The 27,028-nt window shown below is 45.7% G+C and overlaps 1 protein-coding gene across 1 annotated transcript in view; it reads left to right on the forward strand.

Moving 5' to 3' along the window:
- The first annotated feature begins 3,576 nt into the window (after nucleotides 1-3,576).
- LOC143001608 (anosmin-1-like) overlaps nucleotides 3,577-27,028 on the forward strand; it is a 31,747-nt gene continuing 8,295 nt past the window's right edge. The window contains exons 1-6 of the mRNA XM_076151306.1: nucleotides 3,577-3,872; nucleotides 13,316-13,363; nucleotides 22,366-22,428; nucleotides 23,237-23,444; nucleotides 23,693-23,877; nucleotides 24,990-25,119. Of these exons, the coding sequence (XP_076007421.1) occupies nucleotides 3,696-3,872; nucleotides 13,316-13,363; nucleotides 22,366-22,428; nucleotides 23,237-23,444; nucleotides 23,693-23,877; nucleotides 24,990-25,119 (811 nt within the window). The 5' untranslated portion in view covers nucleotides 3,577-3,695. The remainder of the gene's footprint in view (nucleotides 3,873-13,315; nucleotides 13,364-22,365; nucleotides 22,429-23,236; nucleotides 23,445-23,692; nucleotides 23,878-24,989; nucleotides 25,120-27,028) is intronic.

The raw sequence follows: 27,028 nt of genomic DNA on the forward strand, positions 1-27,028 counted from the left end.
GGGACATTTTTATGTGGAACATAATAATGGAGACGTCATTCTGTAACATCCTAGAGACATCCTGCATACATAGAACTTTGAGAACATCTGATCAAAAGGGCACTTCTACTGTCTCGGGTCATGGGGACATACAGTATGCAGGTTTAGAGGCAGGACCCCTCTAAAGACAAAGAGGAGCACACCCCCCTGCAGGCTCACATGTTAGAAATGGAGCTGCAGGATTGTATGAACACCCTGGTTGTTATTTAAGTTGAGATGTCTGCTGTGAGTAAAGTTGATTGCACAGTAGTTGCATGGAGTCCTGTTATTCTGCTCTCAATCAATCCATCCCTTCTCTCGATCATGCTGGATTGTTACAGGGGCTGGAGCCTATCACAGTATTTACTTTGTGAGAGACAGGGTACAACCAGATGGACAAACATGTGTGTTAACGTGAGATTAAACTAATACCCAGAGCTATGGGTGTATTGACTGTTAGTATTAAACCTACAAAAAAAACAAAATCTGTCGGTCTGAACCTGTAATTGCCGATTTGTGCCACACGGGGGCACTGCAGATCCATTCAGGGGACATCCAACCTTCCAGCACAGGCTGCACTGATCAGACAGAACAGGCAAACTCCCTCCCTGATGTATACGTTGTGACATAAAGTGGTTGAATAGTTTGAGGGTAACAGACAACAGACAGTGACAGATTATCTGTGAACCATTACAGTTGTAAGGAATCATTCTTGACCACTTCAGTAATCTTCACCGTGAATGATAATAGTAGGTCCATACAGGGATTATGACATGAACCAGTTAAATGCACCGGAATTCAACAGATGAAATAGTTTGGATTATGTAAGTGACATGTAAACTATGAAGAGATTATGTTTAGTATTGGAAGCAGCTTCTCTGTTTCGTAGTTCACAGAGATGTTAATTCTAGGAGGTTTAGCTGTGACATAAAGCTTATACACTGACTTGGTGCGGTGGAATGAAGTCGGACAACAGCCAGATGGACTGAATGCGAAATGACATCGTTACAGCGCTACGTTCAGTGAACTGCTTTTATCTTAGGTCACAAAACCGATTATACCCTATAAACAACCAAATAAAGAGAAATAAAGATCATTAAATAAGTAAAACTCTGACCTCATGTCATTCTTATTAGACTTGCCCAAACAGTGAAACCCGACCATATTGAGCCAATTAGTCTGTGAAGAGGAGGGAGACCCCAAACTTACAGCAGTTCTGTACACACAGATCTCTACACACAGATGTCCAAAAGGAACTGACATCTTGCCACATTTATTCAATCGGACATCTCTGTGTCTGCGTCTCTGTGTCTTTGTGTCTCTGTGTCTCTGTGTCTCTGTGTCTTTGTGTCCTTTTTCCTGGCCTTCTCTCCTTCCTTTTTGTTTGTCTGTCATTTCCCTTTCTTTCTCTAATGCCTCCTCCCTCTCCAGCCAATCCAAACACATTTGGCTTCAATCAATGAGCAGATTTAAACAGACAGTAAATGCTTCTGTTACGCGCGCACACCAATGCCTTATGAGTCTGTGTGTGTGTGTGTGTGTGCGAGTGTGAGCCTCTCTCTGTGTTTTGATGTTTGAGTATGTGTTAGGGAGGGGTCTTTACTGGCTTATGGGGAAATCTGAGCAGGGTGTTTTATGAAAATAAGAAAATGCAATTTCTGTCATGAGGATAACCACCATCTATTGTGTGTGAATGTGTGTGTGTGAGAGAGGCAGAGGGAGAGAGAGAGAGCGTGAGAGAGTGTGCGTGTGTGCAAGTGTGTAAGACGCGAGAATCAATTTTATGCTTTGTGATTTAGGGACAGTCTAGGTCCTCTGAGGTCACAGTCGCAGACACAAATATACACACCCACACAACCTGATGACAGATGAGCACAGCATGGGTGCCGCAGTGTATTACTTCTTCTTCCTCTTCTTTTTCTTCTTCTTCCACAGTCTCCTCACATTTAACTCTGCATCCCTGTGTCTCTTTCACAGTCCCGCCACTGATACGATTCTGACCAGAATGAGATGCCGTACGGGGGCCAAGCAGCCTCCTGCCAATAGTTGCTAAATATTTATATGACTCCATTTCCCCTAAACCAAAACGTAGCGATTCTTTCTCCATCTTTGTGCCAATAGGGATGATTCGTCATTTGTGAGTTACAGCTTTCTATAAACAAATGCAACTTTCACCCCTGTGTCCTAAACATCTCGACTTGGCCTTTGTCCTCATATGTTCCCCCTTTGCTTTGGTGTTGTTGTCAAAATGTGGAGACTAATATGTTGCTTTGCCATGGGACAGACACTTACTTCAACACTTTTTTGAGTCTCTCTCCAGTTTCTAAACATTGTTTTATTAGTCTGTTCTGATAATTACACTTGGAGAGATTTCCCAGACTATACACAATGTTTTTTCCTTTCAGAGTAGCATCAGGAAAGTGATGAGAGACTGAGAATCTGAAGAGTCTAATATTTTGTTGGACTATGACAATGGTGGATAAAGTGCTGTGAAGTTCTTGAGGTAAAGTAGAGATATCTCCCTTTAGGAAAACATACTTAAGTAAAGATCATTTATATAGTGATGTAAATTTTATGTTAATATCAAATAGATCCTCCAAACTAAAGCAGTATTCTAAGCCAACACTCCACATGTCTTCAGGACGAGATACAGACCATGTCGAGATGAGGAGAAGCAGTTGCAAGTCTTACCAATCGCTTCAGTCAAACTTCTTCTACTTCGTTTAAAAGATGAGCTCTTCAAAAGTTCATGATCTCAACATGCAAACTACTGCAAGAATGTGACGTAATCACACATATCTATAAATGGAAGTGACAAGGGCACATCGAAGCTGAGAAGAGCCAGAAGTTACTAGACGAGGATTTTCAAAGTCAAGATTCATATGCAGCGTTGTGTTTAAAGTTTACAGGGGAATTAATTTACACAACTGACACAGAGATATGAACTCAAAGTGATGCATCAGAATCATTGAGTTCAAAACAAGTGATACAAAATTAATAGTGCTATTCGTGTGATTTTAATCTTTATAACTTTCTCGAAACATTTTGACCTTTTTCTCAAAGTCTCAAACTTTCTCTTTTATTTTTATTTTTCACCGTGGTGCAAATGTTGCTTGTAGTTTTGACTAAAATTCTCCAGTAAAAGCATATGTTTTACTTTGGGCATGAAGAGAAATTAAAGGAAATATTTGCCAAGTCGTTTATCTTTCACAAAAAACAAATTCTCCAAAACAAACTTAAGTGCAAAATAGTGTTCCTACCAGTCGTTAGTACATTAATCAAGTTTTAGCTGGATTGAAACCATCCAAAAGGAGACTGACTCTTGTGTTTAGAACTCCTCTTGGTTTTGGATCTGTTTGGTACTGATGATGGCGAGGATGATGATGATGATCTCTTGCAGGTGAACTGATGAAGAGCACCTTACTCAGGGTTGAGGCTGATTGTCGCACGTGCACTGGCAGTGGGCGTGTCCGCGCGCGAGAGAGAGAGAGAGGCAGAGCCGCTCCGCTCGCTCTCTCTCGCGCGCGCGTGTCTCCAGTCTGAACTTGGGGTCGCCGGAGAAGGAAGCAGACAAACCGGACAGGAGGAACAAAAAATAACACGCCATTTAATTTAACCACCACCTCCTTTAAAGAAACAAAAACGTCCGTCTTCTACCAGCTTCTCCTCTCGCTGTCATGTCTACTCGGCGTGCCGGCTTGGTGCTCCTGTGCGCGGTGTTGGCAGCGACGCGTGCCCGCAGGAGTTCACCGGAGCTGGAGGATGTTCAGGAGAAAACCAACAGCGCCAGATGCTCGTCCAGGTGCCTGACCCTTCACATGACCCAGCTGACGGCCACCTTCAGACACCTCCAGGTACCTGCAACCTCCATTAAGGCTCACATATCACTAAACAACAGGAGACGAGAGGACAAGACAGAGAATTTGAGGTCGTTTTGTTGCTTCAAACACTGGCTGAAGTCTTGATTTGATGCTAGCCGCTATCTCGTCTCTGTCACCTTGTCCAGAAAACAAAAAACAATAATTGCGTAGTCAGTTGTTGTTTTTTTGGGTGCAAATGTTTGATTAATTATTTGAAGTAAACAGTTTTCTGAGGTTAATGTGCTTATTTGTGTCGAGCATTCACAAATCCAATCAACACAGATAAGAAACACCTGGCATCTTATCCTAACTATATTTGTGTTTATGCTGTTTGTTTGCCAGGTGTTACCAACCTGAATTACTAATGTCTAGCTTTAATGTGCTATTTATATGCAGTCATAAATAGATAAGCAGTCTCCAAAACAGGGCGGGGATGAGCAGCCTAAATGATTAGCCTGCTGCCAACTATTGAGGTTAAATTAAGCTAAATATTAATGTGTTAATGTTCAGTATTCAGGGAAGTCGTGCGTCACTACACAGCACACTGAGGGCGAAGGTTTAATAGAGCCATTAGAAGAAACACACACACCTCTGGTCACCATTAATTCATTACAAGTGATTTATTTCAGTACTTTTCAGGTTGTATTGTATTTGAGGATGGACTAGTGTATTACTAAGCACTCTACAATGTGTGGTTTCCATGGTTTCGTGATCATTTCGGATGTTTTTGTGTTGCCGAGACATTGCCCTGTGTCAGGACTCGGGAGGAAACAAAGGTAACGTGAAAAATGTGAGGTTATGAGTTTGTAATAGCTGCCAAAATAGCGGGTCCATATATATATGTGGCCTTTGTAGTGTGGAATGTGAGATTAACGGGGACATTAGGACGTTACCAAGTTCGAAAAACCACTTATCGTTAACGGCTTCAACATGTGCACGCTGTGTAGTGGGTGGGAAAGTCATTAACCACGGAGTTCAGCCCCAATGGCTTTGAGGTGTGTAGGAGAAAGTGTGTGTGTCCACGTGTGTGTGTGTGTGTGAGAGTTTGCATATACGCATGCATAAAAAGAAGGTTTGGTCTGGGCCTCGGCCATCTAGAATAGATTCCCAGCCACCTGTGCATTGGGTAATGAGCGTGGCCCCTGGATGACTCTTTACCATTGGGATGTGTGTGCGTGTGTGTGTGTGTGTGTGTGTGTGTGTGTGTGTGGTGGGGGTACTGGAATGGAGGTGTTAGAACGGGAACATTTGGTTTGAACTTTATGGAGTTGGAGTGCAGTAGTCAGATGTTGATCATCAAACGGCAGCAGGAGCTCTTTTGGAGGTAAGCGAGCTGCCAATGTGTGAAGCTTCTACATGGATTTCATGTTGAGGGGGGTGAACGTTCCGCTCTGCTCTCCTATTAGTCTTCATTAAAGCCGCTAATTATAAGATTGTGTGCGATTAAGCTCCTGTCGTCAGCTTACTTCCATCATTTGTTACACCACCAGGAGTTTCTCTCTGTGTCCAGTTTCATTTGAATTTGAATTTAAAAGAAAACAATCGTAGGTCGCCATCTAAAATTTCACTGACTGATAACAATAGAAAGCAAAAAATCGATTGGAGTTTTAAAACCATATGGTGGTTGGACCCACCAGTGAGCCCGCCCCTAGTGGTGGGTTTAGGTATTAAACACTCAATCTGTTTTTTTAATCCCAAAGAAATTAGAGCTCAAATGAGAGTGTCAAATAAAAAGCATAAATCTTTCTTTATACTGCAATTTTCTCCAGTTTACGTGATGACATTCCTATTGACAGGCCAGTCATTAAGGACAGTACAAGTTGCATATGTTAAATAGAGGAAAGCCACGAGTCGAAACATCCCCTACGTAATTGGAACGATGCTTTTCGATCACTTCAATTCATAATGTTTCCAATCAGTAGGTATTTATGAGGATGAAGTCATAATGAAATAAAGCCGATCCCTATTGTAAGCACGGAGAAGATTGTAATTCATTCATAAAATAATTGAAACCGGAGGGGGTAATGAATCATCGGCTCTTTGTTTGCTGCTGGTTGCAGTGAAACACATCGACAGAATGATAAACAGGCAGAGCTCCTCTGTGACGCAGAGACTGATTTGATTTGGAACACAAAGTGGTACTGAACACTGCATTTCACATCATTGTGACGGGCCATTTCATCCATCAGCCAGAAGAACCAGGGACTCAAATTTGAGCATAAATTTACATTTTCCCACAGCCACATCCAGGGTGTGTGTGTGTGTGTGTGTGTGCGTGTGTGTGCGTTCATCCGTTGAGAGAAACATTTGATAACTGCCATAACGTCAGCAAGGGTGAAGAGAGAGAGCTTTACTCATCCTTCTCTGTCACCACCCTCCGACACACAAACAGACGTTGCCTCCTCTGGGTGCGCTGTGTGTCACTGTGAACCCTGGGCTTTTTGGATCCATCTCCCTCTCTCTCACTCAGTGTGTGTGTGTGTGTGTGTGTGGCGAGTGTGTAGCCACTAGTATGTGACTCACCAGTTTTCTATTTACACCTCTCTCTCTCTCTCTCTCTCTGGGTTTTCCACTACTTTCCCTTATGGTGTCATCACAGCTTAATTATAGCTCTGTGTGTGTGCTTGTGTGTGTGTGTGTGCTCTTGGGTTCATACGTTGGTATTTTGTCATAATCCCAGAGACCTCCTAAAAATGTAAACTCCTAAAAATAAGGAGGTTCCATTTGTCGTGCAGCGTTGGAGGCTTTTTCCACGCGGTGCTTCCGACTCCACTGCGCGTCTTAAACACTCGCGGTTCTGTGGCGCTGATGAGCGGATGGTCGGCGGTTCGAGTCCGGGACGATGGCCAGTGCGAGGCTGAATGAGCCGCCTGTGTCGGGGAAGGCACGCGTGTTTATGAGCCTGTTTGTCATAGAAAAAGTGTATGTGAATGTGTGTGTGTGTGTGTATGTATGTGTGTGTGTGTGTGTCTGGGCTGCTCTGCGGTAGGTAACACTAATCAGCTCAGGGGTCGGTCAGTCAGTCAGCCAGTTATGCTCTGAGAAAGAGCAGAAACAACGGTCAGCTCGGGTTGCACTCAGGCAGCCGGGGAGATAAAGGCAGGTAGACAGACGCGGCCGAGCGGGGAGATGGAGAGATTGGTCGGCGGGCGGGAAGACAGGCGGGAGGAATAAAAGACTGATACATGGTCAGAAAAGGGACTGACAGACAGACAGGTAGGCAGGGGAGGGGGGCGGTGTAGACAAAGGCTTGTTTGACTCCCCCCCCCCCCCCCAGAGATAAGGCTCTCTCTCTCCCTGTCTACAGCTCTGCCACAGCCCTGTCATTCGATCGGCGGGAGCAGGGAGACGGCTGGTGATGAGGTCTTAGCAGGGTGAGGAAGAGGGCGAGGGAGAGGAAGAGGGAGAGGGCGAGGGCGAGGGAGAGCCTCTCACCTGAAACCAGAACCAAAAACATTCAGACGCCGTAAATCACAGCTGGAATGGAGAGACGCTTGCATGGTGCTGCTTTGTTCTTTCAGGAGAGAGAGAGAGAGAGAGAGAGAGAGAGAGAGAGAGAGAGAGAGAGAGAGAGAGAGAGAGAGAGAGAGAGAGAGAGAGAGAGAGAGAGAGAGAGAGAGAGAGAGAGAGAGAGAGAGAGAGAGAGAGAGAGAGAGACGTATCTGATACTTGGAACAATAAAAATCTGTTCCTCTTCCTTGCTGGACGAATCACGAATTTAACCTAATTTGTTGTTGACGGCTTGACGCGTTCTCCATGCCGATCTCGTTTCATCCCCCCCGCTCGCCGCTCGCCGTGCATCCGCTCAGCAGGGCGAGAGGAATGCTGGAGCTGGGAGTGAGAGGGAGAGACAGATGTGGACGTGACGCTCAGGTGAGGCTCAGCGTCTCGGGGCGACGCAGCCACCGCTTTGTTGTGATGCTTGTTGTTTACAGGATGTGGGCCGCCGCCGCCACCGCAGACAATAACGTTGACACACACACACACACACAAACACACTCTAATTAGAGGCTTCTGTCGGGAAAGTTCAGACCTCAAACTTGAGCTTTTTGGGAAGAGGTTTTTATTCAAAAGGGTGGAAGTTAGTCATAATTCATTCATTAATATGGACACAAACACACACACTATACGTACACCACACACACCCTTGTTTACTTCTGGTCATCTGGGTGTGATTAGCAGAGTTAATGCATCGTGTTAAGTTTTCTACTGCGCCCTCACCGCAAACACTGACCACAACACACACACACACACACATGTAAACTGTATGTAGACGCACAACACAGAAGTTCCTCTCTCCTCGTACACACACACACATTTTTATCACTGCATCTGGAAGAAATGTGATTTACATCTCGCTCTCTCGCTCACAGACTGAAAGCAGTGCAGCTGTTCGCACGCACGCTCTCCAGTGTGTGTGTGCGTGTGTGTGTGTGCGTGTCTTTTCTTCCTCCCCGCTGTTCCATCCAGTAAGAGGTCGTTCTCCTTTAGCAGTGATTGCTGCGGACCTAGGAGCCGTCAGAGCCATGTGGAAATCTTTGAGGTGCAGCCGTTGGGTCGGCTCCTCTGCTGATGTTCTCTCCCGTGTTCCACCTACGGGACTCAGAGTTGTTGTTTTTTCGGGCCCCGAGTTTAAAAAGAGTCTGTTTTTACGATACACAGTAGGTAAGAAATCGAGACATGTGGAAATCCTTCATTGTGTGCGTTGCGACAGACCGTAAGCTGGAGCGAAGAGCGTTTGCAGTGATCTTCGTCTTGTATCCTTTTAAATTAGTAGCGCACCGTGTCATAAAACAGAACACAACCTGACTGCAAACGGCTTTTGTGTTCATTATAAGTGTTTACACGGGTTCTGTAAACGTTCTTCCACTATGCATGAAAAACCCCTTTACTTTATTGTCGTGTCGGCTGCCAGTAAATTAGAGAAATATGAAGACTCCAGCTGAGCCAGAGGAAGAACTGTCACCAGAATTTATTGCTCCCGGTTTCATAACTTATATCCACCTCTCCTTGCCAGTCGTCCATCTGTTCCTGTTACTAATATTTATCTCCATCTTTCACCTTCTCCTCGCCGTCTCAGTGTTCCCTTCCTCCCTTTCCTCCCTTCCTCCCTTTCTCCCTTGCGTTTCCCCTCCCGTTTCCCACGTCAGCTCCTTTTGTCTTCTTTCAATTTCCTTCTCCCAAACCTTCCTCTCTTTCTTTCTCTCTCTCTCTTGCTCTTACTCTTTCTGACCTGTGTTTCTCAACATGTGTAGCTGTTTTACCAGACACGCATCAAACACACACACACACACACACACACACACACACACACACACACACAGGACTCTAGGCTCTCAGACCTTGTGAGACGCCTTTTTGACCACCGTTAAACAGCCATACGGCACACAGACCCATCTAAACTGCCTTGATTGGCTCTGACAGCAAATATGTCCCATGAAATTGACTTGGGATGAGTGTGTGTGTGTGTGTGTGTGTGTGTGTGTGTGTGTGTGTGTGTGTGTGTGTGTGTGTGTGTGTGTGTGTGTGTGTGTGTGTGTGTGTGTGTGTGTGTGTGCCGGAGTGTGTGCTGAGGGGCTGTGGGATGAGATGGGGAGATAGCGGGAGGAAAGGAGAGCTGAGTGACAGAGGGGGGGATGTTATGGCACGGGAAACAGAAAAAGAGAGAGAGCGTGAAAGAGATCAAGAGGGAGGATGAAGATGTGAGGCCGGGGGTGGGAGTGGGACTGGGAGTGGGTGGGGCTGGGGGTGGGGGTGGGCTGGGGTGTGGGCCGGGGCAGCTTTGTATCTCCAAAGAGAAAGCCTGTGAGAATCTGGAGATGTTTAGCCGGCCTCAGCCCTGTCTCAGCTCTCTGAGACCAGGCACCTATGTGGTTTCACAGGATCATCTTGTACATCATCGCAGGCATCTTCATCATTATTAGCAACATTCTTAAGGTATCCTCTTTTGGCAGCAGTCGAGGGAACCAGAGAGAGAGAGAGAGAGAGAATGCCTTAACCTCAAACACTTTCTGGACAAACTTTAGATTGTTTTGGGTCAGACAAAGTGAAATTTTGTTTTGTTTTGTAGACTGTGGTCGTCCTCGCCCTGGAGCAGAACACTGTAGCGAATACATTTGAGTGTGGTCAGGTTGAACCAATCTGTTTGTATAACTCTGGGCACATGGGAGACAGGTTTGAGTCCCCAGTAACTCCTGCTTGTTGTGCATCCTACGGAAACAATTGTCAGTATCCAGAGGCCGGAACATCCACATCCACTGGTGGGTCCGGGTACCTACATGGACGAGTGACAGGCTCTGCGGCAACGGTGGCAGTGCGATACCATGGACTCATAACGGCAAGGAGGAAGCTCGACTCTCTGTTTTAGATTTGTAGTGGTTAATCTCTGCCACCTGTGGAAGGAGGAGCGCAGCCACGTGAGGCCTGAAGGACACCTGCTGCCTTCCACCTGGGAGGACCCAGTGCTTAGCTCCCAGGGTTTACGCAGGAAGTTGTAAGAACTACACTGAGACATGTATCCATGGCGACACGTTCATCTTATTTGCAACCACCAAAAAGAAAACATGACTTTCCCAAGGCGTGTGGAGAGGAAATGAGGCAGGATAACAAAAAGGAATTGTTAGTCTCTTGCTTCCTCAGCACTTGTTCCTCTGTTTGCATCCCCAAAGACCTGTTGCATCTACTCAACAGGGATTTGACCCTTAATTTAAGCCTCTGCTGCTTTCACCTTCCCTCCCCTCTCACTCCCTCTCTCTCTCTCTCTCTCTCTCTCTTTTTCTCTTTCTCAAGTGGGGGTTGGTTGAGAATCAGCATTATCCCCTTTAACAGCGCGTATCTGCCACTCTTAAGCCGAGTGTGTCGACCCCATCGCTGCTCATTTAGTCTCTAAGTTGTGCTGAATGAAGAAACACTGCAAACCCATAGCAACATTTAAATACAAACCAGACCCTGGGTCAGAAAAATAACAAATAATTCAGTCACTAACTCTGTGATTCAGTCTGGATCCTGCCTCCAGATGCACTTCACTCTGACCCAAACCACCTCTGCATGGCTCACCAATGCCTGCACGTCTGTGGCGGTGATGAGCAGCTGAGCAATGAACACGGACAGAAAGCAGGAATGTCAGGAATGAGAAGGAAGATGTTTTTTGTAGCATTTGAAGCTCTTTTTTTATTCGCAGGCACATAAGGGCCTTTGCCAAACCGTTAGAGCTTGGATCTGGTTTGTTTTGAACCTGTATTCCTGAGCGTGTGCCGCTCCGAGTGCGACCTGACCCGACACGTGAACCTGAGCCAGATCACGGTCCCGGCACAGAGCAGGTTTGGGTTTTCGAATCATAAACCTAACGTCTGTGACCTGACAGTATTCTGTCAGACGGACCCAAACACGACCAGCTGCCAACGGGGGAAAACTCCATCTTCCCGGAGCCCGTCAGTCTGAGAGTCACGGGCCAGCTAGTGTGTATTCAGGCCTTAACTCCTCGCTCCCACTCTCTTATCTTCAAAGAAAGCCCACCGCTGCTCCGGTGACAGGGAAACGCTTCTGGCTGCCACGTCTCTATGAGGGCTGGAAGGTTCTCCATCTTCACACATCAAAGTCCAATTAAGCCGCTTCCTTCTCACCACAGTTGATTTGCATCTGTTTTTACATGTGGAAAGTCCCAAACTCATTTGTACCGCGAAAGACCTTAAACCCTAATCTCCAACCTTTAACCCCCGACACTTCTACTCCAACTCTAACCCCTTAACCTTTGTCATACCAGCAACACAATGGCTGGCTAGAAACAGGGTGTGTGTGTGTGTGTGTGTGTGTGTGTGTGTGTGTGTGTGTGTGTGTGTGTGTGTGTGTGTGTGTGTGTGTGCGTGTGTGTGTGTGTGCGTGTGTGTGTGTGTGTCAGAGATTAAGATAGAGGGAGATGGAAGAAGAGAGAGAGTGATGAGGTTAGTTCAGGCAAAATACAGATCACTCAGGAGAGGGTTTAGAGCTCGTTAAGAGGGCTTATCCCACATACACACACACACACACACATATACACACACACATGCATACACCCATGTTAGCACACACTTGGCTCGCACACCCTGGAGGCTCGCACTCAACACAACACGTCGCACCGGGCAGATACACACATGCATACTCACCGCTGTTCTAATAGTTGTTTTGATGTCGGGCGATGGCATCACGGTTGTGAACAGAGCGAAGCAGCGAGTGTGTGAGCGCAGTGTGTGTGTGTGTGTGTGTGTGTGTGTGTCTGACACGGGAAGATGTTAAAGACGTCTGACAGCTCTTTAACCTGCACTTTAAACTTTTGAAATGGTCCGATACTGAAAAACAGAACAACTGTATCTTTCCTGGCCGCAGGTTTAATTGAATCCCCATTTTCAAAAGACAAAAGAGAAAAACGTTAAGCATTCAAAGATGTCCGCTCTTTTTTTTTTCAGATTGTTTAAATTTATCCAAGTTCAACAGAGAGGAGCCAAGTGGGCTTGATTTACCCGTTACTGAATATGAGAAAAATGAGGCGTTGAATGCATTGCCATAAGATAAATAACCCGCTCTGGATGGATTTACTCTTTTCTTTATACTTTCTACAGACTAACTCCTGCTTTTAATAATAAGACTCTTAACAACCGACGCTGCGAGACGGAGCAATTATCACACTTTGAAACGTCAGCTGAATACATGTGGATTTAGAAATCATAGCAACAAGAACACAGGGTTTCATTTGTGGATATTCCAGTGAGTTGTAATGGAATGTAAGAATGTAAATCTGTCTTTCAATTGTCTTGATCGTTGTTTTATTGTGGTCGTTATATTCCACACGTAATGCTTAAAACGCTGCACGTTATCCATGAAGGAACAGATGGGACAGACACTCCAAAGGTCTGCATTGACAGGTTTCGCATTAAGTGTGTGTGGAAGAGTGCAGCTTTGTTTGCGTCCTGGTTTATACGTTGAAGTTTGAATAACCAAAGAGTCTCTAAGGACGCGGCGCGGCGTGTTTCATCTGTATTTCTGTCCTCGTGGTCGCGCGATGACGTCTCCCTCTCTCACGGCTCCTTAGAACAGCCGTGTTTACCTGTGGTCTTGACTCAACAAGAAGGAACTCTGCTCTCTCACACACACACACACACACACACACACAAACCTTCATCTCACCGAGTGACGTGGTCCCTGTCTGGTTCAGCAGCCGCAAACACACACACAAATCATTTTACACTTAGAGGATAATTAAGTAAATAAAAATGTGGAGTGTGTGTTTTTGACTGCGTCTGTGTCAAGTTGTGCGACTCTCAGACCGAGACAGTGACGGTGACGACTAACGACCGACTAACTCACGTGAGCGCGTCAGACGCGGGCCTCGCTCCGCATGTGATTACAGAGTGTTTCTGTCTCTGTGTGTTTTCTTTAATCTACGTCTGATTTGTCTCCTCCAGAGTGACCAAGTCCTGGTTTGGTGTGAGAACCACCGACGCTGCTCACAGGTACTCACACACACACACACACACACACACACACACACACACACACACACACACACACACACACACACACACACACACACACACGTGCACACAAAATGTAGTTTAATCAAAGCTCATTATAACATGGTAAACTATATGATGTAGTGTATCACATGGGGAACTGGTTCATCCATCAGCTTTTACAAGACGAGATATGACATCATCTCTATTTCATACTTTTTCCTTGGGCTTGATAGAATATAGAACTATCATGAGCCACCTAATACAGTAGTGACCACCGGGCTGAACACCAACAGGAGGTGGCCCTATTAAACACACACACACACACACACACACACACACACACACACACACACACACACACACACACACACACACACACTCTTTCTTTCCCTTCCCTACTCCATGTAATCCCCACCGCATGAGTCCTGTAATAGCAAAGGTTGTGTTTTCACTTAGAATAACGTCCTCCCCTGTATCCCCATTATCCATCCTCCCTGGAGCAAAAATTAGCCCCTGTTTATTCACTTAACACCGACTGCCAAGATGTGATTTTGTCTGCGTGTGTGTGTGTGTGAGCGTGTGTGTGCGTGCTAATTCATTGTTTGATTCGAGAGCTGTTTCCATTCTGTGTATTTTTAGCTGCCAGTCTGTCCACTTCTTCAGCCTTGTAACAGCTTTCTGGACATGACTGTGGGTGTTTGAGACCGCCGGGCCCACTGCAAACACACACAGACACACATACACACACACGCACACACACAGAGAGTGTGAGGATAAGAAAAACACCCGTATCAGTATCAGGGTCATACGCAATTGTAAGAAGTCACTATTCTCATTGAAGATGAAACATTTTATGAACGCCAGAGCTGTCAGATGTTCAGGGCCTCGCACATAACACAGACACACAGGTGAGTCCATTTAGAAGCCCTCCACTTAGCAACCAATCAAATATTTGCACAGCAACGGAACTCCAACAAAGTAGAAGCTGGCACACTATAAATACTGTGTGTGTGCAAATGTGTGACAAATAAGAACAACCACATCCATTTTTAATATAATAATGACAAATCGCCAAATACTACTTAGAGAGGAAAGTCAACCCTAAGTTCATTTTGGCTTCAACATAAAGGCTAAATAGAAAAATCTTATTTCAGGTAATAGCTTCCTTATTTTTGGACAATAAGCTTTGGAGCTGAAGAGGCTCTGTGAAGCATCTGTCAATCATAACCTTTTACTTCTTCTTTGAGTCATTAATATTAATGACATCTTGAAAGACTCTTTCCATCCTGTCGTGTGTGTTTTTTCCCTGAGGCAGCTGCGCTCTCCGTTCAGGTTCAGGGCTTTAATTTCTTCCACTCAGCTGGAAGCACACCTGAGTCGTATTTTATTTCACGTGACATTTGAAGAGTTCACTACAAATTCGCATGACAGTCGGGATGAAAACAAAGCGAGAAACAGGCCGAGGCCGAGCCGGGGCGTGTGTAAGCGCAGTAGTCGGGATAACAAAGGTTAACCTGGTTATCTCTGCTCCTGACCTTCACTTTGCGTGATGATCGGCCAGACTGTGTGTTTTTGTGTGTGTGTGTCGGGGGTCAGCAGGGGTTAATGTCAACAACAGTCTACAGCGCGTTCCCTCAAAAGCCTCAAAACCAGACGGTTGCAGCGAATACCACACTGAGCGAAACATCAGACATCAACTTCCAGCTATGCCTCAAAGCCGCAGAAACACACACAAACACAAGCGCTTTCATCTGAGCACCCGGCTGAATCCTGCCCCTATCTATCTCCTCCCTTTGTTTCCCCTCCAGATGTGAAAACACAAGAGAATGAGAAATAAAGGCGAGTGAAATTAGAACGCCCAGTGGAAAGTATTCTCCGCTTTAATACCATGTTTATTCTTTATCGCCCTGGCCTCGGTGTCGCAACGTTGTATATGTGCGAATACCAGTGTGGTATTGTGCCATAACCAGCATCCAACTGCAGTTTCGAAATTGGTCCGGAGCCCGTCTGGCCTTGTGTAAACCATAATTTCCACTCAGACAGCCCCCGACAGGAGCAACACGGACGCATGCACAGTGTCTCTTTCTGCTCGCTTGAATTACAAAGTTATTAAATCATACGTTTACAAGCTGTTGACAGTGGATACAGACCAATTTGTAAAAGGTCACCGTGCCGGGCCAAGGAAAATAAATTAGCGCAGAAACACGCATTTCCTAATCCTCCAACTATAATTACCAAAATTAATCAAAATAATGCGCTGCCAAGTAGAGAGAGCCACTTACTGTTTAAGACTCCCAAAGGGTGTCGATTTGCTAACACAATACTTTGGGAAAGTTGAGTCCTCGCTGCTTTTCATTAGACGATTACCCGCCCCGGGACCATTATACAGTGGGTGCACTCCAATTTGTGTCTCATTATCAGGGCCAATGAAAAGTACAAATAGATATTTACTCCCTGGGTTAGGATTAGTCTCAAACTATGTGGGAGCTCCATGGAGATAAAACAACATATATGAGTTAAGATGGGGGTCGCCTCCAATCCCAACATCGCGCCGTGATTTAGTGCTTTCACTGTGTACGGCGCAGACAGACAGAGATGTGCTGTGGGGTCCATTAGTAACGTCTTCTCCAGGCTGAACGGGAGCGGGAGAGGCGGAGCGGACGAAGGAGAAGAGAAAGTCTATTTCTATTTAGTCTATGTTCGTCCTCGGTACACTTTCATTTTCCGACTTTTTCCCCTGGGGGAAGCTACATTCTTCTTATATTCATAAACTAAATTTAAAGGCTATTAGAAGGCAAATTTAAAAAACAAATGTGACTCATCCTACACTCCTCTGCAGGATCCCATAAAGCCTTTTGGCAGCGAGAACCTTAATAACTTTAAACTGAATTTTTTTTTAACAGAATAATTTAAGGACTCATATTATTTTCCTCTTAACCCGTTTTGGTTTCTAATCCAGACTTTGAATAATAAGAACTGATCTATGTTGTTCTCAGTTTCGCCGAATGTTATCATTTGTAACAGACAGTACTTAATATTAATCACACACTGAAAGGTACACCGTGACCCTAAATGATGAATTTCACTTTTCCGTCTCTTTTGCACTTAGGAAAGCCTTCAACTCGCGATGTTTATCTCACAAGGGAGCAGCCTTCATCCCAAATATGCAAAAGAGCAACGCATTTGCATACTCTAACCTTTTTTTTTTTTCCAACCAGACACCGAACGTCTGTTGAAAGACGTCGGACCGCTTGACAGAAGTGAAAATAACCATAAGCCGCAGTTGCATTGTCACAGTTTAACGTCTGCCGCTCCGAACGTCCAAACACAACAGTGAGCAAACCTGCAGGCCGACCAGATCCTGAGTCGCAGGAGTTAAGAGTCGGGATGTTGTGCAGATGTTGTTCCGCTAAAACTTGATAAATCAGATAATCTTACCGTATTAAGTCATGCTCTCTCTGTTCTGTGCCATCAATCAGAGGCTGTTTTATTTAACCCTCCTCTGCTTATGAGTTTTCTTCTTTCATAAACTGGCTGTTTGTCCACGAATATTCAGCATAATTTGGGCGTAAACTTGGAACAGGGTGGTTAAATCATCTCTTTCTCCCATGAGGACTGTAAGCCTAAATTAAATCCTTTGTAACATTCACACCCTTTAAAAGAACCCACCAACTGTCTGTGATCTCTCATCCAGTCTTTCTTCTGTCTGTAGCCCGATACGCTTTCTGCGATATGAAAGAGTGGAAAGGTAAGAAAAAGACGAATGAGAGAATGGATGAAGTTATGCGGCTTTTTATAGACTTGTGGTCTTATCTGTTACATTCTTACATCGGAGCCTGGCGTCTCTCCATTGAGGACGCACGCACACACACACACACACACACACACACACACACACACACACGCACGCGCACACACATCAGGCAGATGTTGCTCCGCCGCATATGGTCTGTGTCACATCATCAACTCTCTCCCATGAAAACACACATGGGAATTCACCAAATCTAAAGTACAGCCCTCGCTCAATTCCTCCATCTGTCCATCTTCTCCTTCTTTTATCTCTCTCCCTCCGTCCTACACACACATATCGCAAACACACACATACACACACACACACACACACACACACTCGTACAGAGCAGTGGTAGTAATATCTACCAGGTGTGAATGGCAGCAGGATATCTACTAACAACAGGTCCGACGCTGAACAAAGGAGTAGAGGTGTCAATTTACTATTACTCTTTTTAAGTATAAACAGATATGAAAGTACAACGTGTGATCCAAATAAAGGGGTACTTACTGTCACTATCAAACTGTCTGACATGTATTTGAAGACACATTTACAACAGATAACGTTGAAATTTATGTTATTGTTGTTTTACAATGCCATTAAATGTTCATCTTCATCAGTAAAGTTAGTAAAGAGGCAAATATTTCCAATTCTGAGCGGCTGAGAACCTCATGACATGCTGATCATAATACAAACTGTTATTTAACTGAATTTAGCTCAAACTGCTCAAAAATAACAACCGGGGCTTAAAGTTAAGACAAATCACAAGTGGAGATTGAACTCTCTGCCTTTATGGTGATTTAGGTGCTGCTAGGAGCAACATGACAGAAGATCTCAGGCTGTCACTGGCTCATCGTGAGTTAAAAGCCTAATGGAGACCAAACAAGCCAGGGCCTTAAGAATTATTCTCCAAAATCTTAAAATCCGCTCCAAAACGTCGTCAAGACCCACAACACATTGGAGCTGCATCCAGACAACACACCTGATTTAGTGACGCAGGTTGGGGTGGAAGTGAGACAGATGGAAAGTCAGCGCTGTGCTTCTCTGTGAGAGCAGGAGTGGAAACTATTTGCAATTCTAAACACGTGCCCAAATGATTCAGGCCCACCTGGTGTAACGTAAGGCATTTTAGAGGCTTTTAACATACGAAATGAGGAGGCTTGGTTCCCCACCACGCGTAAAAACAACACGGCTACAAATCTACTTTATGTTGGAACCACATTGCAGAACGCTGGCAAAAATAGTTTGCGAAATAAGTTGCTACGTATTTATCCAATACTCATCACCGTTAAAGTATCCGGGTAGTTAAGTAAGAACAAATTGGTTATAAAACACAGGAGCGGTTAGCGCCTGTGCCATTCAGAGAACCCTCCTTTAAATCCGCTCGTTAAATTGCGCAATCCAGTTGGACAATCGCACCGACCAATTAGAGCTCCTCGACGTCTCCGAAGCCCGACTGAGTTGGCAGTCGCGCGCACGTCTATGTTCTGTTCTTCCTCTCTTTCCTCCGCTCTCGCCGCAGTAATCTCTCCCATTTCTTCTCGCTTGCCCCCAACGATTCCCGCTGCGTTCATGTGAGGTGTGTTCATTTGAAGACGCAGGCCACAAGTCCTGGAGCGCCGCGAGTCTCAACTATCCTATAATACGAACGCCATCCGTGAGATTCGTACCGGTAATTAGATCGCACCCGTCTCCAGAGGTCATAGTCTTTATTTTAGATGGTGGAGATGAAATAGAGAGGGAAACTAATTAGGGGAGGGAGAGAGAGAGAGAGAGAGAGTTCTGGGAGGATTCAGTCCAAGGCCGTATGTGGCATGGGAGGTGAGGAAGCTAACCTCTTATCTATCCCCAAGCATTTGTCTAATTTTCCTCCCCCCTCTCTCTCCCTCTCTCTCTTTCTCTCTCTCTCTCTCTCTTTCTCTCTCTCTCGCTCCTTTCCTCTTTCCACCAGCACTTCCACTCCTTCCACAACCTGCCGTCTTCAGTTAGCTTCTCGTTGTTTAACATGTTTTTCCAACGGTCTGGCAAAACTAACATGCTTTTCAAAGGGATTTTTGGAATTTGTTCCGCTACTTTTCACTCAAGTACCGCAAATCCCAAAGTCTCTGTGTGCGTATGTGTGTGTGTGTGTGTGTGTGTGTGTGTGTGTGTGTGTGTGTGTGTGTGTGTGTGTGTGCGCCTGTGTGTGTGTGCAAAATATAAAACAAGCGTTCCCATGGCCTCGGCTCAGTAGAATTTTGCAAGTGCAGTTGCGCATTGTTAGGCTTTACGGCCAAAATTTGTGTTTGTGCAAAATAACACTCCTAATTCCCAAACGATTACAAGTGTAAAAGAAAACCCCGTACGAGCACAAGCAACTCAGGACCACCGCTGAGACCGACTGCAGCCTCCATCGACCCCGCATGCTGCACGTTACACAGCACGTCAGCCGGTCAAATCCAACTGGAAACAGTGCAAAAGGTGACGAGGGGGGATATCGATTCCTCCACGCAACACCCCGAAGAAGATGAATGTGTTTTTAGCTTTTGAGCGAGACACACACAAGCACACATGCACACACACACACACACACACACCTCAGCCAGTTTCATTTAGTTGATTTTATCAGAGTACCATGTCAACTTCCCACTGATCCTGGAGTGTCGAAGATGAGACGTATGAATCCTGTCTAAACGCCCAGCTGATGACAATCCCTGCGCATAAATTACCATAAGTTGTTTTTCGCGTTGCACCCTCTGACCGAGTGTGGAGAGCGAGCACATCTGGTCTGTGTCTGCCCCTCTCTCTCTCTCTCTCTCTCTCTCTCTCTCTTTCTCTCTCCCTCCCTCCCTCTCTTTGTCTTTCTTTCTCTTTGTCTCTCTCACAACTTTCTCTGGACCTGCTTTACTGTTTGTCTTTCATCTCCCCTCTCCTTTTCAACTGACACTCATGTCTTTCCTCCCTCCATCCATTCTGAAACCACATCTCTTCCCCTCCCTCCCTCCCTCCCTCCCTCCTCCCCCCTGTTTCCTCTCCTCCCTCTCGCTGAGTGTGGCTGTCATCCCTCTATTGTGGCAGGTGAGGCCATAAAACAGCAGGAGAGGCCTGAGGAGGGATAGAGAGGGCCGGGAGACGAGGTGTGTGTGTGTGTGTGTGTGTGTGTGTGAACGCGTATGTGTGTGATTAATTATTTTACTGATATTTGAGGGGGAACCTATGCGCGTGCACACACACACACACACACACACACACACACACACACACACACACACACACACACAATCATTAATCTCAGCTCTAGTGTATGTGTTAGTGTGTTAAACAGTAACATCTCTGACCTCTAACCTGATCTCTCTCTCTCTCTCTCTCTCTCTCCCCCTCTCTCTCTCTCCCTTCTCTCTCTCACTCTCCTTCTCCCGCCCAGTCACACACATTACTCATCGTGTCGCCTCTGAGGCCAAAAGTGTCCGTTCCCCTCCTCAGCTCCCCTTACATAAATATAGTGTATGTGCATTTCGGTGATTTACAACATCCTAGTGATATTTGAGCGTGTAAGGTGTGTACCGTATACACACCACAAGTGTTTTCCGCTCAAATCCATGTCATGACCGATTCCACATCCACACCCTCTCTGTCTCTGTCTCTCTCTCTCTCTCTCTCTCTCTCTCTCTCTCTCTCTCTCTCTCTGTCTCTGCTGTCTCTCCCTACTGGACAATTGATGATATCCATAGTAACTGAAAAGTCACATTGTTAGAGTGGAAGGTACCAAGTGTTTTTACTCAAGTATGACGTTGTGGTACTGGTTGAGGCACTTCTTGTACATAAATACATCTGTAACATGTCCCTTAGAAGTGATTGGTCAGTTTTCTCTCAGTCAGGCCAGCATGTGTTCCATATGAGGGCACAAAGCCAGCGGAGCACTGATCTTCATACGTTCAGGCCCTTCTAACTTCTTCATGCTTTCAGGTACAGAAACCACAATCACAATGCATTTTCTTGAGAAATTGGATTCCAAGTTTTAGTATAATTATTCTAAAATGAAGTAAGTATTATAAAACTGCTAATATTGAAAATATGCAACTGCTTTCCACTGCTGTAATGTGACTTGAGCTCTATCATTGGGGGAGACTCTGACAGCGTAAGCTCGTGCAAGACAGAGGCTGAGTGAAGGCACCTATGGGAGAGAGAGAGGTTGTACACTGTATGTTTGTGCGTGCGTGTGTGTGTGTGCGTGTGTGCGTGTGTGTGTGCGTCGTATTATCTCCGTCTCTCCTCCTCTTGGCCAGATGCCTTTCATTTCGTCTCATCTCATCATGGGCGCACACGAGAGAAACCGAACGCAAAGTTGTGCCAAAATTTCCATCTCATGACTTAAATGAAATGAAGCGACTGGACGACATTAAACAGCGATCAGGCCTGATGGTGGGGCCGCAGCTCATGTCCCAAAGGTTAACAAACCCGGCCAGCCCTGCGTCACCGCTTTTGATTTGTTGATGCTGTGCAAAAAAGCTTCTTCCAGTTACTGCACAGGGATCGAAATGTTATTTATGTTATGCTTGAAATTGTGTGCTCTCTTACTAGCATGCTACGTAAAAAAATACCCCTTGATTTGTATTTAACAAATTCCCTGTCATCAAGCGAGCGAATTATCCTATTGAGAACAAACCGCGGAAGTTCTGGAGACGTCTTCATCCAACAGTAGCCATGTATTCTCAAAGCTGAGGTTTTTATGGCTTTTTGTTGGTTCTATTTGTTCTCCTGGAATCGGTGAGATGGAATAAATTGGAGGGGTGATTGAAGCCAGGCACACGGGCCGAGAGAGGGAGGGAGAGAGAGGGGGAGAGAGAGAAACCACAGTTTTTATATGTTGTCTGGTTTTAATTTGGTAAGAGCCATCATTCACCAGTTCACTGAGGTGGCAAACCAGATGGTTGTCGGTGTGTGTGTGTGTCTGTATGCGTGTAAGTGTGTATGTGTGAGTGACTGACTGTGTGTTCCCTTTGTGTTCTCTCTTTGCACAACGCTTACACACTGAACTCGGCCTCTGCCAACTCCTAAACCCGGCCACATATTTATCTCTCATTCATTCCCAGCATTTATCCAAAACCCGTTGCCTACTTCTTTTATCGTTTGTGATAACTTTATCCGCTTAATATAATTTGTAACAGACTTGTTGATTCTTCCTCGTATTGTGTCTCTTTCCCCTTCCTCTTCCCGTTTTCATGCGCAGTGCCTTCAGCCGTGCAGGGAATTGTGGGAAACCAGGAAAGTGTTGTCACCGAAATCCTGTGAGGTAAGAGGGAGATAAACACCGCCTTGTATGCTGTGTGTGTGTGTGTGTGTGTGTGTGTGTGTGTGTGTGTGTGTGTGTGTGTGTGTGTGTGTCTGTGTCTGTGTCTGTGTGTTTATGTGTCTGTGTCACACTGCCGGGTGTCACAGAAAATGTTGCTTATCTTGGCACCGCATGGCTCACTTGCGTTAATCAGTGTTGTGAGTGACTTTTTTTTTCAGTGTTTTTGTGTGATTATCCTGTGAAAAAGTGTGTTTGTGTGTATTTGAACGCACACTGTGTGAGTTTGTGTGTGTGTGTGTCAGCCTTGTGTATTTAACCGTATGTTTGCGTGTGTGTGTGGCCCTAAATGATTATTTTTAGAGCCTTGGCCCTGGTGGTTTTTTTTCCGACGCACTCGTTTTTCATCACAATAGCTGAAGCGTGTTACAGGCTGGACGGCTGACTGGCTGGCTGGGTAGGAACACAGGCTAATTCAGCGCTATTAGGTACAACTTGTGTTTACATTTAGCTGATCTGCTGCCATGTGTGGGCGCGCAGCACACACACACACACACACACACACAGAAACACACACGTGCTGCCTTTCAAACAGATTCTCCGGGGCCGCCTTCAAAGAGTCAGCGGGAGTTTACCAAAGGAAACACTTTCACCCCCACAGTGTGTATTTTCTGCCCTCGTGTGTGTGTGTGTGTTTGTGAATATTACGTACGATTTCCGCCGCGTGTCAACGGTAATAGCGGTGTCCCCCCCTCCCCTCTCGCCCACTTTCCTTTCACCCTCTCTGTCATTCTCTCGCTCGCTCCATCAGAAGCAGACAGAGTGTGTGACCAGTCGGGAGTTCCTGGCCTCCCTGAGGACGTCTCGCCAGGGCGACTGCCCCCCGCCGCAGCGAGCCTCCGGATTCGCCGCCGCCTGCGTAGAGAGCTGCTCGTCAGACCAGCACTGTCCCGCCCCGAGGAAGTGCTGCTCCAACGGCTGCGGACACACTTGCCAAGCCCCGGCCAATCTATATAAAGGTAAAAGCTCCCTGAGAGTCGGCGTGGGCCTGTGTGCGACATTCTGTGGGTTTCTGTTGCACAAAGCCGCTGCACTTATGACCCAAAGCTTTATGAGAGGAGATTTAAAGAATCAATAAATCAAGCAAACTATCGGGACGATCACCTCATTAAGCACAGCACTGACTAATTTATAAAATGAACGTCATGTATTTGTAATTCTTGCGTTGTTCTACATAATGACGCCTCTCTCTCTTTCACCTACGCAGGCGTTCCTCTGAAGCCTCGCAGAGAGATGAGCTTCCTGGAGGACTCAGAGGGTCACGTCAAGGTGGCATGGGTATCTAAGTTCAATGTCAGCGTGGAGCCAGTTGTTTACATGCTCCAGTCCCGCTGGAACACTGGCATTCACCCCAGTGAGGACCACGCCTCCCCGTGGACCACCGTCGCCATGGTAAATAACCAGTAACCTCTCACCTCTCACCCAAGATCTCTCTTCTGGATCTGAAGATTTGGAATGTTGAGGTTATAAAGGATAAGTCTCATCATCATGAATAAGTTTTGTTGTTGCCCTCTCTATATTATTTGAGGATATGAGCGTGGAAATGCTGACGTATGAACTTCCTTCAACCACAACAAAATATGTGATGACGTGGTTAATTGCTAATTTAGTTTCACGAGCAAACGTAAAGAGCAGTGGAGTCATTTCAACTATAAAAACGGTTCCCTGTGCCTTTAACAATGGAACAAAGCCACAGAGTTTGTAACATATCTTTACCTCATAACTCTTAAATCGCCTCGAATGATGAAACTTCTCAGCTATGGAGATGGATGTTAGACTCTGTTTCCACCTCATCAGTCTGCTGCCTTGGTGTCTAAACCTCTCCACCCCAGCCAGTCTCCCATTCTGCCAGGGTAAACCGTGTGTGTGTGTGTGTGTGAAAGTGTGCACTGTACGTATGTCTGTGTGAGGTTAGGTAAATAAGCAGAGCTTAAAAAGGAACCACAGGCGGCCACAGTCGTTCCACCGGCTGACTCTGAATGACTGAACACTCATTATGGACTTAAATAGATGGCAGCTCAGGCTTGTCAGTGTGTGTGTGCATGAACGTGGATGAGTAGCTTTTAAGCAGTTATTGCCGTCGCACTGTTGGAAAGACAATACAAGAGAATCGTTAGCACTTCTCACTGTAATTTCACTTCGAAGTGAGGATTTCAATCGGACTGTTTATCTGACGTTCCAGCGCATTAACTCTGCGGGTCGTTCATGTGATCATCTGTATGTCTAAAAACTTTCCAAGCTTTGTCCCTTTTATTATTTTTGAGAGATGTAGAGTATATTTGACTTTCATTTGATTGAAAAACAGAAGAACGGTGCCAGTCTGGAGCTTGTCAAGTACAATAAATGCCTTTTCTGCAAATGTTCGCCCTCAAAAATGTACAATCAAAAGCTTTACATCTAAACCACTGCTCAGTTTTAATGTGAATCTAAATGAAGCAAAGGGACTCTGAGTGGTTTGTTTTGTTTGAGCTCTTGTCATTGTTTTCTGCGGTGTGTGTCTCTAGACTCTGTCGGAGGACGTGGTTCTGTCAGAACTGAGACCTCAGCGCTGGTACCAGTTCAGAGTGGCAGCCATCAACAGTCACGGCAGCAGAGGCTTCACCACACCCAGCAAACACTACATCTCCAGTAAAGGTAACACACACACTCTCCCACGCACACACGTATTCTTTTTCATCTACACACAGATGTTACAAGTGTTCCACAGAGACTGATGATTCCCCCTGCATGTTCCTCTAACCTATTCCACCATCAAACAGAGCAGAACAGCAACTCTTACATACCATTTGTATCATTTTACGAGTGATGTTATACCTCTCCAAGGAACCTTTCACTTCCTCCCCTCCTCTCCTTCCCTCGCTCCCTCTCTTTCATTCAAAGTTGATGGATAATGTACACGCAGCGGGGAAACTCTCAGGCAGTCCATAAAACACGGGCAGGAGACGGAAAATGCGGACACACACAAACACACACACACACACGCTTGTTTAGTTGGGTTAGTGTAAGTAAAACCTCTGGTGTGGGTGGGTCAGTGAGACGGGGCGAAAGAGAGAGAGAGACAGATACAGAGGGAGACACACAGGCAGACCGACACACACACACACACACACACACACACACACACACACACACACACACACACACACACACACACACAGTAGGAGGTCCTAGCTCTAATGCTTAGCAGACTTAGGTCATATTGGTATTCCGCCAGGATTGGCTAGTGATATGAAGGCCCTGCCAGGATTGGCTGGAGCATGTTTGTATGTGAATAATGACTTCAGGTTGGCCCAAGCTTTGGAAAAAGGGTTCTTTATCAGCTGAACACATATGGGAGATTATGAAGAGGTGTCTGTAACAACATTTTCCACCAGCGTCAACAAAACGCACGAAGATGGAAATGGTGGAATTCCTCTGATAGGGTTTCACTGGGTTATGCTATATTCAAACTCCTCTGGCAACCCGACGGTGGCCCATCAACCTATTAAGATACCGTGTGTGTATGCTTACTTGTGTTCGTGTGTGTGTGTGTGTGTTTCCTGTGGGTCGGGGTTAAAAGGTTAAAGACACACACACTTGAACATTCCAAATACCATCTGATCGGAGGCTTGTGTTTCCAGTTCATCAGGCTGATTAGTTAAGGGCTGGAGGTCAAGGGTCATGAATCAGGAAGCTGGCAGATGTGGGGATGCTTGAGGTTCCTTCACTGTGACCTGATGCTAACCAGAGAGGGAGTTTGAAGACAGAAAATGTCTTATGTTCACTTAGCCATTAGGCTCGCACAAGGCCTGCCAGAAGTCTTTTGAGAGGAATGTCTGGAAGAGAAAACTCATCTTGATGTCTTCATCCTTGCCAGTGAGCAAATGCACTCAAATCCACCTGATTGAGGGAGAAGTACAGAGTGAAAATGGCGGATCTATAGTGTGGTTATTATTGTTGGCCCCCAGGGACACCCTACTTACACAACACCAAACACACACTAACACACAAACAGAGGCGCTCCTTCAGCCCGAACATGTTGCCCTAACTTTGATCTCCACATCTGGGTAAGCAAAGCACGACTGGAGGCCTGTGGGAGGCCTGCCATGGGGGATGTAGTTCTAATCAGATGCATTTTGTAGTTTTAATCAGTTACAGCATTTGGGGTTTGCGGTTCTAATGAGATACAGAGGCAGCGTTGAAAGAGCGGTGACCTCAGGTTCTTGGAGGCAAACAACAACGAGCGGTGGTCTCCTTCTCGGTTTGTCTTGTGGTTGAGCTACTGAAAAGGGAGGCTTCAGGCTTCTCCTGTATCGTTCACCTTTGATGCTGTAAATCTAATTGGCTGAGTGGACTCAAATGAGACCGGGAGGAAATTAGCTTTTCCCCCCTGAGAATTGATTCTTTATTTCACTCTGCTGTAGCACATTAAACCTCCAGGTATTAGACAAACTCAGTCAAGCTGGTCAACCAAGCTGCTATGAAAGAATCAGGCTCACACGATCAGTTACACTGCTCTGGGTCTGACAATCTAATAAAGCCATCTGCACAGCCACAATTATTT

Source organism: Genypterus blacodes, unplaced genomic scaffold (assembly GCF_046128005.1).
Source record: "Genypterus blacodes isolate CSIRO-AG114 ecotype Tasmania unplaced genomic scaffold, CSIRO-AGI_Gbla_v1 ptg000054l_1, whole genome shotgun sequence".
Lineage (NCBI taxonomy): Eukaryota > Metazoa > Chordata > Actinopteri > Ophidiiformes > Ophidiidae > Genypterus > Genypterus blacodes.